General features: G+C 39.3%; 2 protein-coding genes across 2 annotated transcripts; both read right to left on the bottom strand.

Annotated features, from left to right (window-relative positions):
- Positions 1-961: 961 nt before the first annotated feature.
- Positions 962-1,945, bottom strand: LOC149707809 (uncharacterized). Its single transcript, XM_089862313.1, has 2 exons — positions 1,449-1,945; positions 962-1,384 (listed from the first exon to the last, which is right to left on the bottom strand). Exons 1-2 carry the CDS (start codon positions 1,694-1,696, stop codon positions 1,084-1,086), a joined length of 549 nt encoding a protein of 182 aa, XP_089718439.1. The 5' UTR covers positions 1,697-1,945; the 3' UTR covers positions 962-1,083.
- LOC149707808 (glutamate receptor 1-like) lies at positions 1,841-4,154 on the bottom strand. Its single transcript, XM_089863807.1, has 6 exons — positions 3,957-4,154; positions 3,793-3,883; positions 3,571-3,735; positions 2,584-2,710; positions 2,127-2,340; positions 1,841-1,910 (listed from the first exon to the last, which is right to left on the bottom strand). Exons 1-6 carry the CDS (start codon positions 4,118-4,120, stop codon positions 1,841-1,843), a joined length of 831 nt encoding a protein of 276 aa, XP_089719933.1. The 5' UTR covers positions 4,121-4,154.
- Between the last annotated feature and the right edge of the window lie 9,319 nt (positions 4,155-13,473).

Below are 13,473 nucleotides of genomic sequence, written 5' to 3'. Positions count from 1 at the left end.
TTTACTCGAATATTTCTTTTCTTTACATGGAGGTGGGAGAGAGATAGTAAAAAATTGCTGTTTTTTGCAGTACACAATTTGTGAACAGTCCCTTACAGTGTAGGACTTTCAATAAAATTTCATTTCTAAGTGTAGATTAAGCCAAACAGGCGAGGTATAGTCTCAAACTGTCGAGGCTGAGTTACTGGACCTCTGATTACGATTAATATTCACACGGAAATAACAGCTCTTTATTATTAAATACAATTAAATTAACTCAATTTGCGCAAGTTATAATCCTACAAGACCATGATATTTTCACCTCGTGGTTATGTATTAACCAACTGAGTTATGCGCTGCTACCCAGTTATTTAGTCGGGCCGTACGATGCACGCAAATAGGCAGTGCAAGTGATTCCACGGATAATTCAATCGATAAGGGGACTAGTAAAATGATAGCTCAAAAATTGTGGTACGAGGATGGTTTTGAAGTTCAGTATAAAGTTGGGCCTGGGGTTCTAAAAGGAATTGTGAACCGTATCTTATAAGTGTTTGTAGAAGTGTAGAATCATTTTTTAAACTCGTCCTGGAAATGAAGAATTTCGCCATTGGTTGATATAGTCCCGAATGAGTTTACATTGTTCCTGACTTCCACCAGTTTTACTACTTCAGACCCAGATTTTGTGTACATATCCATGTATACACAAGACTATAGCAAACCCGGTTTCCTATACAGTGTTGCGATTCTTTTATATGTAACCATGGCTAATCATAAACTGCCATGTTCAAGAGAGAAAGAGTGTAGCCCTTTAAACTATTGTAGCTATCAATTGCGACAACTTGGGTAAAGAATAGGTAGGCTAAATACATAATATCTTCGCGGTTTCACTGTTTAATACGAAAAGTAAAAAAAAAATGTATGCTAAACTAGAAATGAAACCTTATAGCGTCGTGGTCACTGTATCCAGACAGTATTGAATTAGGCTAGCATTTCTCAATTTTATGTGGGTGTGGCACTCTTCGTAACTTTATATATGTGCTGTGTAACCCTAGCACATTTCAAACCACACGGAGTATGGCAAAGTGATTTTTGCTCTTGATCAATTTACCTTTCCTGCACCGACGCAATTTTTTCTGTTGCGTATTGTTTTTCTCGATTACGGTGTTGATTTTTTTCATTGCGGCACCAAAGTTTGCAGTTCGACGCAAAAATTTCGGATATCCACACAAAGATAGCGAGAATCCATCCAACAACGAGTCCACAAAAAATGAAGTAGAGATCAGAAAACACAATGTAACCGACTGAATCTGGACGAGAATATTCTTTGGACGCGGCTAGAGCAGACATTTCTAAATCTTGAACTTCCCATCTCGATAATAGACCCGAGGTCATGAAAATAGTTAACCTATATTGATGTATAGTTTAAGTGTTAAGAATGAAAACACAAAGGATGACACAATGTAACTTACCAGCGATTAAAAAGAGTTTTGCACTGGAATTTCTTTTGGAAAACGACGCATATTGGATCCAGGAATAAATATTTTCGCGAGAAATGGAACATGGTTAAGGAAAAATTTGAACTTAGTGCAATGGCTTGCATTTCGATTTTGGGTCCAACTACGGTGATTTTGTTTTTTAAGATATCTGAAAATGATTCCTTATTGTACGGATGTCCTCGAAAAGGATTCTTTTTCAAAGACTCGGCTAAAATCTTCATATGTCCAGTACGTGACTCCTACATTTAAAAATTTCAGCTTGTCTGACATCTCTTTCAGCGTCCGCAGTGAGAAATGAGGTAAGATGGAGTGGAGAAAATGATGGGCAACCTACGTCAGACACTAAAACTCCCGGTGTACCTTGCTCACGCCCCTCTACCCTTCGGTAGTCGATTGTAAGTGCTGCCGCATAGCGCCGATGTATTAGTATCAGAACTAGTTTATATTTTTAAGACAGAGGGGGCGTTCTTTACGATTCCGTACTGTACGACCCTACCTAAACGCTAAGGATGCTGGTAGGATTTCGGTGCCGATCCGTAGGTGGGGATATAGGGGGAAGGTTATAGGCATAGGGGTTTCCACTCCATACCTCTCTCCTTCAAGGCGAAACCATAGAAGGAATGAAAGCCTACTAGTAAGTACACATAGTACGAGCTTCCTTCGCGAGCTCTGACTATAAACTGGCGGCTTTGTATGGCATCAACCATGTCTTCAAGGTCATCAATTGGTTTTGAGGCGGACCAAATACTTGTCGATGACGTGATCATGCATTCGTAGATTTTTGCCGTACAACCACTGATAATTATTAAAGTTGTAAGAGCAATCAAATTCAAAGCTTTCCGAGTAAATATTTCAGTCGAAACGCCTGTGTAAAAGGATTTTTATAACTCTTATCAGTAGAGCTCGGCATTATCTATCAATTATCCACGTTATTTTATCTTTATCCATACTCGAAACATATCACAAAACTTACATGTTAAATCGTATAGTGTTATATTCACAAATTTGTTTATAAATAATCGGTTATCCACCAATTTGTGGATAATTGATCGAAAATGCCGAGCTCTACTTATAAGAAGCGTAACTTATAAGGAGTGCCCTCACCCACCTTGTCTTAGTATTATGGTAATTAAGGTCTTCACGTCAAAGTCACAAGGTACATACAATGAACAATGGTCGATAAATTTCATTATTAAAATTACGAGGACCAAGACGGCAACAATGGCAATCCAAATCTATGGAAACAGTTTCGAAATATTTATTCGAGTGCTGGGTGGGAGTCAGTTTTGTAAAGGAGATCCAATCACAAAAGAAACTAGTATATGATTGAACCCCTTTTACCAGTTAAGTAAATGGGGAAAGTACGCATCGAAGGAAGTTTCGCGAGGCGTCGAGTTATGGTTTTTTTTCGCACCTTCCCAGAATCGCGTTTTGGCAGGAAGTTGCGGGTGAATACATTTCCCCGAAACTATTTTCTGTTCGTCTGTCCAGGCTGAACGATTTTAGTTAGCTTTAGGACCGTGTGGTGGCGCATGTAAGAAAATTTCTCTCTAAAACTTGCCTCTCTCTGATTGGATGAAATCAAATTTTGCCCCGCAAACCGTGTTTTTTTATGGGAAAGGGTCGCCTTACACTAGCTTAAGCTGGAGGTACATACGTAATTCCGCCTATTCACCTGAAGTTTATAATACTGCTCTTCCAGATAAAAGAAGCACAAAGAGGGGCAATTGTAACATGATTCTTCCCAACATCAGAACATTTGAGCAATGTAACTGAACCGAATCACATACGCGATAAATAGTTCCCTCATCGTTACTCTTTTAGCGCTTAAGTATTTGCCAAATCACCAATGTGGATTTCTTTCCCACGTCAAGACAAGGTTTGTGGGTTCATTGCGATGGGTTTAATACCAAACAGTTATAGAATTTACCCTAACAAGGTGCGATGCCCATCTGAAGTTTGATGAACACGAGAGCAAACAAAACGGGTGAGCCTGGGAAGAATCATGTTACATAACTAAAGTTTTAATAGAATACAGAATGTCATTCTTCTTCTATTATCCCCTTCTGGTATGACGAAATGGTGAATTAATTACTTCGATTTGAAATGGCTCCGTAAAGAAAAAGATAGAAGGGACTTTAACTTTGTCCGGTTCCTTTGTGGCGAAAGTGACTTCTTCCATGGCGTAAGGGTACGAGAAATCCACGTATTTCGATCTTTCTCTCGTGTGGGTCACTCGTGAGATAGCTATGTCAGCTTCCTTGTAAAAAAAGTCAAATCGTCTAGGGAAAAAATTGTTTTTTGACGACTGTTTTACTTGTCGAACGATCATTCCAAGTAGACCAGTGCATCTTCCACTTGGTTGGCATAATCCCGTCGTTAACTCGGCTGGACTTACGATCTTGTATCTGTTGTTTATCAATTTGCCATGTATAATAAAAATATATACGGGACTTCAAAAATCAAGTGGTCGGAAATTACTTGAAACCAATTTTGTCAGATAAAATATTTAGTATTTCATACTCTCTGCCCGCCACTCCCTGTAAGATAGTCTGGTTATTTTTGTGGTTCCTGAGTTCGGTCAGTTGAAAACCAGGATGCTGAAATCGCAAAAAATTAATATTTAATTTCAAAATTAGTGACATCCGCTTAGGAAGAATATTTTTGATTTCAAGCTGTTAAAAAATTATCACATAGGTTTATAAGATATATTCCATAAGTATGACACTTCCTACACTTCGTAATGCTAGAGACTTACTGAGAAGTAGCTCTAGAACGGCTCGAGAATTGACTACACACGGTTTTGCAGTCCATCTTCCTATTTTGTCTGTACTAAGCCTTTGACAGCGCCTCACTAGGCACCATTTTACGAGATTATATGACGTTTCGCCTACGTCACTTCATGACAGGCTCTCAGTAACCGGTGGCAAACTTATGGAATATATCTTACGAACTTATGCTATGACTAAATACTGGAAAAACGCTGTAGCAGGAGTTCATAATAACCCCCCTTCGGGGGGGAAGTATGAAACTGGCCATAGAGCTAATGGTAAAAATCGCGAACAACAAGATTCTGTCGTTGCGCATAGAAAGGATTAGTCTGTTTATGGACATACAACCTTACAGTATATCGTAGTGGTATCTATGCTCCTTGGTTTTCGTTCCAAAACTTCCGTTGGCTGGGATCTCCGTCGAAAAGAAAATGGCGATATGGTGGACGTAGAAACACGTTGCAATTCTTATATTAAAGATACTGGGAATAAATTTGTCCAAACCGTTTTAATATAACCACGGGATTCTCACTCTCACATATCACAACAAAACATCATTGACGATCGTTTAAATGCTTTGTAGAAAACTAGAAACCCCGACTAAAAGCCAACTCTTTAGCCAAGGCTTAATTTCCACCTCGCCGACAAAAGCAGACGTGAGCCATTTTCGCTCCCAGAATCACAAGATAAAAATAGTGCTAAACCGGAAGTGTGTATGTTAATGCGCGTGGGCGCTAAAAAATGGGGTAACTATTTCTTTGGGAGTTAAGCGGTGTGTGAATCCGCTGAGCTTTAAGGCGAAACTTTGTTGTTACGGGCTTTTTAACCAGTTTCGTACTTCCCCGTTATTATGAACTCCTGGCTGTAGGATATTAATAAACATAATTCCGTTTCCTTGATATAATACTATAATACGTATCAAGTATCTATGACAAATAAGACATGTACTTACGTGAAGTACCGCTACTAGAAGCGTCACGTTTCTACACGCGCTCCACATACTCACTATTAACGAGTAATACGTCGAAACAGGACTTAAGCAACAACGCCGTCAGACTTCATTTCCGAATCAAGAACTTAGAAGTCAACAAGCAATGCCCGTATACAAGGACACTCCACGTAAAACTAGACTGGAATTGTAGTTTTCAAGTACGTGTAGGCCATTGTACGTATATTTCGCCTTAAATTGAATAAATTTTAGTTCCGTTAAGTGAAGAACGTCTCTGACGGAGTCTTAATTAACCTGAAACTAAACATTAATAATAAAACACGGAAAACTTTCAGCCACTGCGTCTTGATCATTTTGATCACGCCACACACGAATGTAAAAAATTAACATGTTTTTCTCATATTTACCATAGACCTTTTCATTGTAAAAAAAGGAGTAAGTACCGGGATATACAGGGATGTTGATACATTGCCTTTTCAGAACACTATCATGATACAAATACAAAAATACTACAGGGAAATACTAAGGGAAATGGAAGGCAAAGTTTTACCTATGTGTCTTTCCCTCTTAGTTACATCGAAATGGTCCATTGACTAATGCCGTTTCGCATTGAATACTAGATGTCGGTCACCAAGGAGTAATATTTAAAGAGGCCATTCTAAAGTGCGAAAGACTTCAAATAAAATATTTATTATCACTCCGATAAAGCTACTCCATGGAATATACAAACGGAGAACTGTTTTAGTTAGTATACCTAGTTTTAACGAATGCTCGCTAAATTTGTAAATTTAGGTCGCTCTACGGCACGGTCGATATGGAAATTACTTTTACAATAAAAATGCTTAATTTAGAAACTTTTCACGAAGTCAAGGTGTACAATATGGGGTCATAAACAAACAGTTTCAAGTAGTTTTGGACACTACTGGAGTTTTATAGATATGATGCTCCGAGAATCTCATTACGTTACGGGTTACGGTTTCTTTAGTTCTAGGTTGTTAGTTGGAACTCTTAACTAAAATTGTTTTAAATTGTAATAAAATGCTTTTCCACATGCCTAATATTGTTTTAAAAACTTTAATAAAACGCTTACAGTGAACACAATATTAAGTACGTCCAGGATAATAATAGTCCTTATTGTTAATAAATCACTTCCGCGACCATTATTAGAATTATTACTCCTAAGCATTTTCATACGTTACAACGTTTTGACTGTACTAGATGGGTCAAAAAGTTGAGTCAGCTAAAATTGCTCATTTATAAATTTTTAATTAGGTGATTTAACTTGTCCTAACAAGATTACTCAACTCAAGTTAAAGCAACAGGCGGCTCCATTATCACCCCTAGCATTCTGGCTAAGCTTCTGGACACGAATTTTATCTTGTCAACGGCAGGAACCAATCAGACCTAATGCACTAGGTCCCATTGATTACTGCATTTGGCTTAACTAGCCTTTACCAAGCTGAATGAATGAATGAAAATTTATTTTCTTTTCACATACAGTGAAACTCTTTTGGAACAGGGACGAGCAGTTAGGCTGCTCGCAAGTGTAATTTTGTACATTTTAGAACATTTTATTTGTTAAATTATTATATGGTTTAAAGTTTAAGGCGCGGTTATTGTTGTTGTGGTGGCAGGAGTTGGTCTAATATTGTTCCAAGCTTTTAGGAGGGCTTTTGTCGATTGCACATTCTTGGCTTTGTCTTTACCCGTAAAACCTAGTCTAAGGAGCAAAGTACTTTGGGCATTTATTGTTCCTGCGGCAGTTTCGCGGTATTGACTAAAAGAGAGACACTCTAACAGGATGTGAGGGATATCGTCACGCGCCGAACCGCATCTCGGGCACACTGGGTCTTCCCCAAAAATTTCTGCTCTTCGAGCCGCTGTTGGTAAAGCTCCAGTTCTTGCTAAAAAGATGAGCTCGCTCTCCTTCCCGTTGGAGTAGAACGGTTCCACCGATGGAGACGTTTTGGCGCGGTAAACTGCCAGGCTTTGGTGACGTACTAATTCGGCCCTCCATTTCTGTTCGGCGAGATCTTTAACAGACTAATCCACGATCTTGTTCCAGTCTCTAGTGTTAGTGGCTCCTACTCTGCTAGAACCGCATCCATACGTCCCATCGAGGAAAGAGAGCCGATTAATCCAACTAGTTCTAAGTCCCGTAGCTCGTAGATAGCGGTAGATATTTTTGGCGATCCGGGTTTCATCCATGAATATAAGGCGACCAAGGTACCTTAATTTACTTTTTGCCTCTCGGGAAACATAGGTAGACCATGCCATTTCACCACTTATAGCCGAGGATGCTGCCATAAAATTTCCGCCAACAGCGGCTTTGCCAGAAGCGAATTGGGCACGTTCACACGCTTTCGTAGTATAATCCCTAAAGCATAGCACTTCATTGCCTTAGGTTGGGGCCATTGAGTTCTAATATATGTATTTCTAGAGTTTTTGTTGAATTTCCTCCTCGCGTACTCGGATTCGTCGAATTTCATTACTTTATCATTAGTCGGTAGCGCCATCTGTCGCCTTACGTGAGAAGCTTAAAAGAATTTCCCACGATTTTTGCGGGAAAGCGCCCCGCAAAATCGTCGCAGCTCGAGTTTGAAAATTAGGCTTAGGAAGAAGTAAAGCGCGAAATATGAAAGTTAGGTAATTGAAAAACCGTAAGTGGAGCCTAATAAATAAAATTTGATATTTAATAAATGGAATATTGATCAATTTCTTATTAAATGCGTGTTTTTACTTGGGAATTATATGTTATTAGTTATTAAAGTAACACATAATGTGAAAATGTATTAAATTTTGAAATGGGTCGAAAATGCTCAGTAGAAAAGTGTGTCAACACTGGTAGAAATAAAAATGTTTTGTGACATAAGTATATACGTATAGAAAATTAATAAATATTGAGATAGTTCAACCCTTTTTGAACTGTACCATTACGATTCCATGCAAAAAATTCGGAATTACCAAAACAATGGTGTCAGGCCATTAATGGAATTGTATGGACTCCAAAAAAAGACATTTGCAGTGATCATTTTTGTCAAGTTGACTACCACGAAAGCTCAAAAATACATTTACTATCGGTTAATGCAGTTACTTCTCGGTTTTTACTCGAATCTAGCAATTTACTTCCATTATCATAGCGGTTTCTAAACATTTTCTATCTATATTGAGAAATTATAGCAGACGCCATAGTAAAAAATATGTGTTTTTAAGTGAAATAGATGGCGCCACCACCTAATGATAAAGTTATCCGTCCGTCCCATAATTTCAAAAACGATGGTCGCGCGAGCGCGAAAACCCGATATCCAAATTGAACTCTAGAAAGATATATGTTCTGAACTCAATGGTTGGGGCCGGTACAGCTACGCTCTTCCACAGTGAACGAATGACATGGTATTTCTTGTAAGAGTGGCAACCTTTGTGTTTAATAGCTCCGAGAAGTCTATTGGCTTTACTAGCGAGATGTTTTTCGAAGGTTGCCAGGTACTCATCATGCGGGGTAAATGTTATTCCCAGGTAAGTCGCCTTTCTACGATCCGTAGTTCACTTCCTTGAAGAGTTATGGGGATATTCGGTAACTTGTCACTTCCAAAGTACAAGACTTGACATTTATTGGGGGCAAAATAGTAAACCGAAGTCATTCGCGTAGTTGCCACAAATTTTTAAGAGATCATTTAGTGTCACTTCGGTTTCAGCCATGACGCAAATATCGTCCGCGAAAAAAACTCCGGTTATTATAAAATCGAGTGCCGCATACGATGGGTGTGAAATGGTAACCCTTTTGAGATACCAGTAAGTTCTTTTCCAACGAAGAGAATAGGAGATAGCGGACAACCTTGTTTAAGACCAACTGTACTCTCTATAAAGTCCGTCTTCGTATCTCCAAGCCAATAGCGATAGTGAGTAAAGTTATAAAGTTGGGATATATGGTTACCAAGTGCTGTTGGTATACCCAGTTCGAACATAGTACTCCATAGTTTTTGACGGTTTACACTGTCATGGGCTTTCTTCAGGTCCAAAAACCCCAAGTATACCTCTCACTTTTTTTCTTATTTAGCCATTCCAATGGTCTGGGCTACAATGAACAGATTGTCTGAGCCACGTCTATCTCGTCTAAAGCCATTTTGTAGTTCTCCAATAATCTTATTATTCTAAACAAATTTTTCGAGGCGGTCCTTCAGGACAGACATGCACAACTTTGAAATGCATTGCGATAGAGCTATAAGTCTGTAGGACGAGAGGTCTTCTTCGTTTTTATTGCCTCCTTTGTATATCAGCCTTATTTCTGTGCGGCTCCACGAGGTCGGTATTATATTAGTGTGTCGCACCTCGCTAAAAAGGTCGCGTAATCTCTGCAAGGTAAGTGGCCCAAGTCCTTTTAAAAGTTCATTTGTTATGCTATCCTCACCAGCGGCCTTTGCAGACACCAAATTAGATATTGCTGCTTTCAATTCGCATAGTGAGATTTCGTCCATTATATTCACATTTGACAACAATGCTGCTGATACATCTTCCCTTGGCGTTATCGATAATGGAATGTGTTCATGTTGTCTTTTAAAGTCAGTTTCCACCTCACGACAGTATTCTTCTATTCTGGATTTAATGGAATGTGGCTTGTCAAGGAGTGATCCGTGCGAGTCTTTAATTCTTGTGATCGTTTCTGATTTGTGTGGGTCTTTGAAAAGCTTCCAGAATTTCTTTGCAGCGAGGTTTTTTATCAGCTAATATATCATTCTCTGTCGATTTATCAATTTCTTTTCCTAGCTACTAAGCGAGCCAAGTCTCCCTTCCAATCCATGCTTCAGTCTATATTAGCGTTTCTTTTCTTTTTCAGAGTTGCCTTACGGTATTCTTTATTAGCTTCTTTTCGCAATTTAATGGCTCCCTTCACCTCCTTATCAAACCAGCGTTTTTGGACCCTTTTCTTCGCATCTTGTACCGTTTTACCCAAAATTGGTCTTCGCGGCATGCAATAAAATTTCTTTGAAGCTATCATAGGAGTCAGACACTGAGTCCCTTAGACACTCCTCAACATTAAGTCGGTACTCTTGTATATTTTCGAAATCGTCCGTACGCCACCTGGTTTGATTCTGAACCGCGGGTTGGGGTGTTGCCCGAGAATTTTTCAACGATAGTGTTAACGTCATGGCATTGTGATCGCTGCCTAGACTTATTAGACCTTCTTCATCTACTTTCATTTTCTGGATATGCGACCACAGGACCCCATTTACCACAGCATAGTCGATGGTAGTCGCTAGACCCCTTGCCGACCAAGTATACCGTCCCTCACATAAGGTCTTGTCAAGATTGACAAAGTTTAGATCATTTTGCGAAATCCAGTCTAATAATAACCGTCCAGTGGCATTTTCCCGACCATCCAGTTCTCTAATGTGTGCATTGAAGTCGCCTAGGATTCATACTGGACTGTCATTGTCAGGATTCAAGTTCATTAAATCTCGCGATAGGCAGGTCAAAATGGTTTTATTCCAGTCATTTTTTTCCTTCTCCGTTGCCATGTACAGTCTGTTAGAAAAGTCTTGGCCCGTTGATTTTTTTTCCGAAAATTTTGAATAATTCAAAAACCGTTAATCTCAGAGAATTGATATTTGACAATATGATAGATATTTTAGTTCTCCATCAAATGAGACCAAATATGAAGTCGTAGGTCGAAGCACGTGCTAAAAAAAGCGAATTTTTCAAATATTAGGTTTTGGAGAAAATAAATGGGATTTTCGTTATCAGGGGGGTCAATTTATATTTAGAAAGTGTCTTCAATTTTCTTGTATCTTTAATATTTCGCAAGATATTTCAATTTGTCTAAATTTATAAAATTGAGAACCCTCTAAGTTCCACAAAAAGTTAAAATGAAAACCGTTTACCCAGATATCTAGAACATCCCATATAGGGTATTTCTACCCATCTTTTGGTTGATATGACGAATTAGTAAGTTCTAGCTAACTTTAACTTTTCATTATGTTTAAAGGGATACATAAATGTTCTAATTTTAAGAATTTAGTCTTTCACTTCAATATTACCTGGCCGTTGTAAATGTCACAAGGAATTTTTTTTAAATGTAAAGACTACTTTCCCATTGGTTTAGTAGCAGGGCCTGAAATAAGGTAAAATTATTATATAACGTGTGTCCAGTAACCCCTCCTTTGACTGGAAAATATATAGAACCCTGTCCTCCGGAGTGTCCAAAAATAGTGTCGAAACCTAATAGTCAAGCTATCTCAACTTCGGAAATATTTATCGGTCAAAATGTGAAGTGACATTAATTTCTTAAAAAAAATATGGGGCATTTTCAAATTTAATTGGACAATGTCCTGTGTCCTGTGCTTATTCCCGGCCCAGTTTAGTAGTGTTTACCTGTTTGGATTAAATCTCGTAATCTAAGCTGCTGTTAATGACCGAGCTTCACGATATTTTGACTTCACCATGAATAATCAGAACGGTCGGTCTACTCAAGCCAAATATAACCCATAAGGTGAAGGTTCATAAGTAGCTGTGATCGTAAATTTGAAAAGTTAGTTTGTATTTTAGTTTATTTAGTCTTTATGCACAGTCACGGTTAGTTACCCAATTTGACCAGTAACAATAGAGGATGACTTCACATGTGAATTAGCTGAGGCTGGGTCTACGAATGTCTAGTTATTCACTCCCTTAGGAACGTCTTATTATAGATTCGCAACATATTAGTTTTATGAATAAACCATGGTTAAGCATTGTTTGAAATCCTTACACACCACACTAACTTATTCATAGAAATAATGTTTAAATTTACGATTGCTGTGACGTTCAATTTCTGAATGTCTTGTATGGGTCATGAGTTAAAACAGAAACCTCAAATGATCATTGGTATGAAACTTCGGGATTTTCTATTGCCAGGCCTATCGTCACATTGTTAGTCCGACAGCAGTTACCACAAATACAAGTGGATTTTTGGTTCCGAGTCTTAAATTTACTTCGAAACGGTATACGGACTAAATAACCTCAAGACCGAAACCCCAGGTCATAATCCACACTATTGAAAAAAAATAAAACACCCCTCCTTAGACATTATCCCCGGTCGTTTTCCCCCATTCTCAAGGAAAATCCTCTGGTCCGTTTCGCCTATCCTAGAAGAGAGTAAACCCCCCATTCTCAAGGCAAAATCCCCCGGTAATTTTCCCTCATCCTAAAAGAAAGTAAAGCCCCCCTTCTCAAGGCAAAATCCCCGGTCATTTTCCCTCACCCTAGAAGAACGCAAACCCCCCGCCCATTCTCAAGGCAAAATCCCCGGTCATTTTCCCTCACCCTAGAAGAACGCAAACCCCCCCCCGCCCATTCTCAAGGCAAAATCCCCGGGCATTTTCCCTCACCCTAGAAGAACGCAAACCCCCCCGCCCATTCTCAAGGCAAAATCCCCCGGTCATTTGCCCTCATCCTAGAAGAACGAAAACCCCCCCCCCCCGCCCATTCTCAAGGCAAAATCCCCCGGTCATTTGCCGTCATCCTAGAAGAACGCAAACCCCCCCCGCCCATTCTCAAGGCAAAATCCCCCGGTCATTTTCCCTCATCGTAGAAGAAAGTAAAGCCCCCCATTCTCAAGGCAAAATCCCCCGGTCATTTTCCCTCATCGTAGAAGAAAGTAAAGCCCCCCATTCTAAAGGCAAAATCCCCCGGTCATTTTCCCTCATCCTAGAAGAACGCAAAGCCCCCCTCCATTCTCAAGGCAAAATCCCCCGGTCATTTTCCCTCATCCTAGAAGAAAGTATAGCCCTCCCCCCATTCTCAAGGCAAAATCCCCCGGTCATTTTCCCTTACCCTAGAAGAAAGTAAAGCCCCCCATTCTCAAGGCAAAATCTCCTGGTCATTTTCCCTCATCCTAGAAGAAAGTAAAGCCCTCCCCCCATTCTCAAGGCAAAATCCCCCGGTCATTTTCCCTCATCCTAGAAGAACGTAAAGCCCCCCATTCTCAAGGCAAAATCTCCTGGTCATTTTCCCTCATCCTAGAAGAAAGTAAAGCCCCCCCCATTCTCAAGGCAAAATCCCCCTGTCATTTTTTCGCTATCCTAGAAACACCTCACTTGGATAGACTATTGGATTTCTTACTTACGGTTTCAGTGTTACTTTTGCCAATTAATACTAAAAAATTCCTTTTTATATAAAAATATTTTATTATCACAAGTAATCATGTGTTGAACTCCTTTTCAAATATGTAGAGCGCCAATAAATTGATAAAAGAGGAAAACAAGATAGAGACTGCGGCAGTTATGATAAACGTCCTGCATGGTTC

The sequence above is a fragment of the Phalangium opilio genome, unplaced genomic scaffold, assembly GCF_054372755.1.
Source record: "Phalangium opilio isolate 3A_F unplaced genomic scaffold, DU_Popi_V2 ptg000013l_1, whole genome shotgun sequence".
In the NCBI taxonomy this organism is placed as follows: domain Eukaryota; kingdom Metazoa; phylum Arthropoda; class Arachnida; order Opiliones; family Phalangiidae; genus Phalangium; species Phalangium opilio.
The sequence above is the reverse complement of the archived record's forward strand: the minus strand, read 5'-3'. Positions and strand labels throughout refer to the sequence as shown.

Coding starts and splice junctions, on each gene's coding strand:
- LOC149707809 (XM_089862313.1), bottom strand. CDS start 1,696: ATGAAGATTTTAGCCGAGTCTTTGAAAAAGAATCCTTTTCGAGGACAT. Junction 1,385..1,448: donor AAAACTCTTTTTAATCGCTG/GTAAGTTACATT, acceptor ACATCAATATAG/GTTAACTATTTTCATGACCT.
- LOC149707808 (XM_089863807.1), bottom strand. CDS start 4,120: ATGTCACTAATTTTGAAATTAAATATTAATTTTTTGCGATTTCAGCAT. Junction 2,711..3,570: donor CGGAGCCATTTCAAATCGAA/GTAATTAATTCA, acceptor CTGTTTCCATAG/ATTTGGATTGCCATTGTTGC. Junction 1,911..2,126: donor AGAGCTCGCGAAGGAAGCTC/GTACTATGTGTA, acceptor AATATAAACTAG/TTCTGATACTAATACATCGG.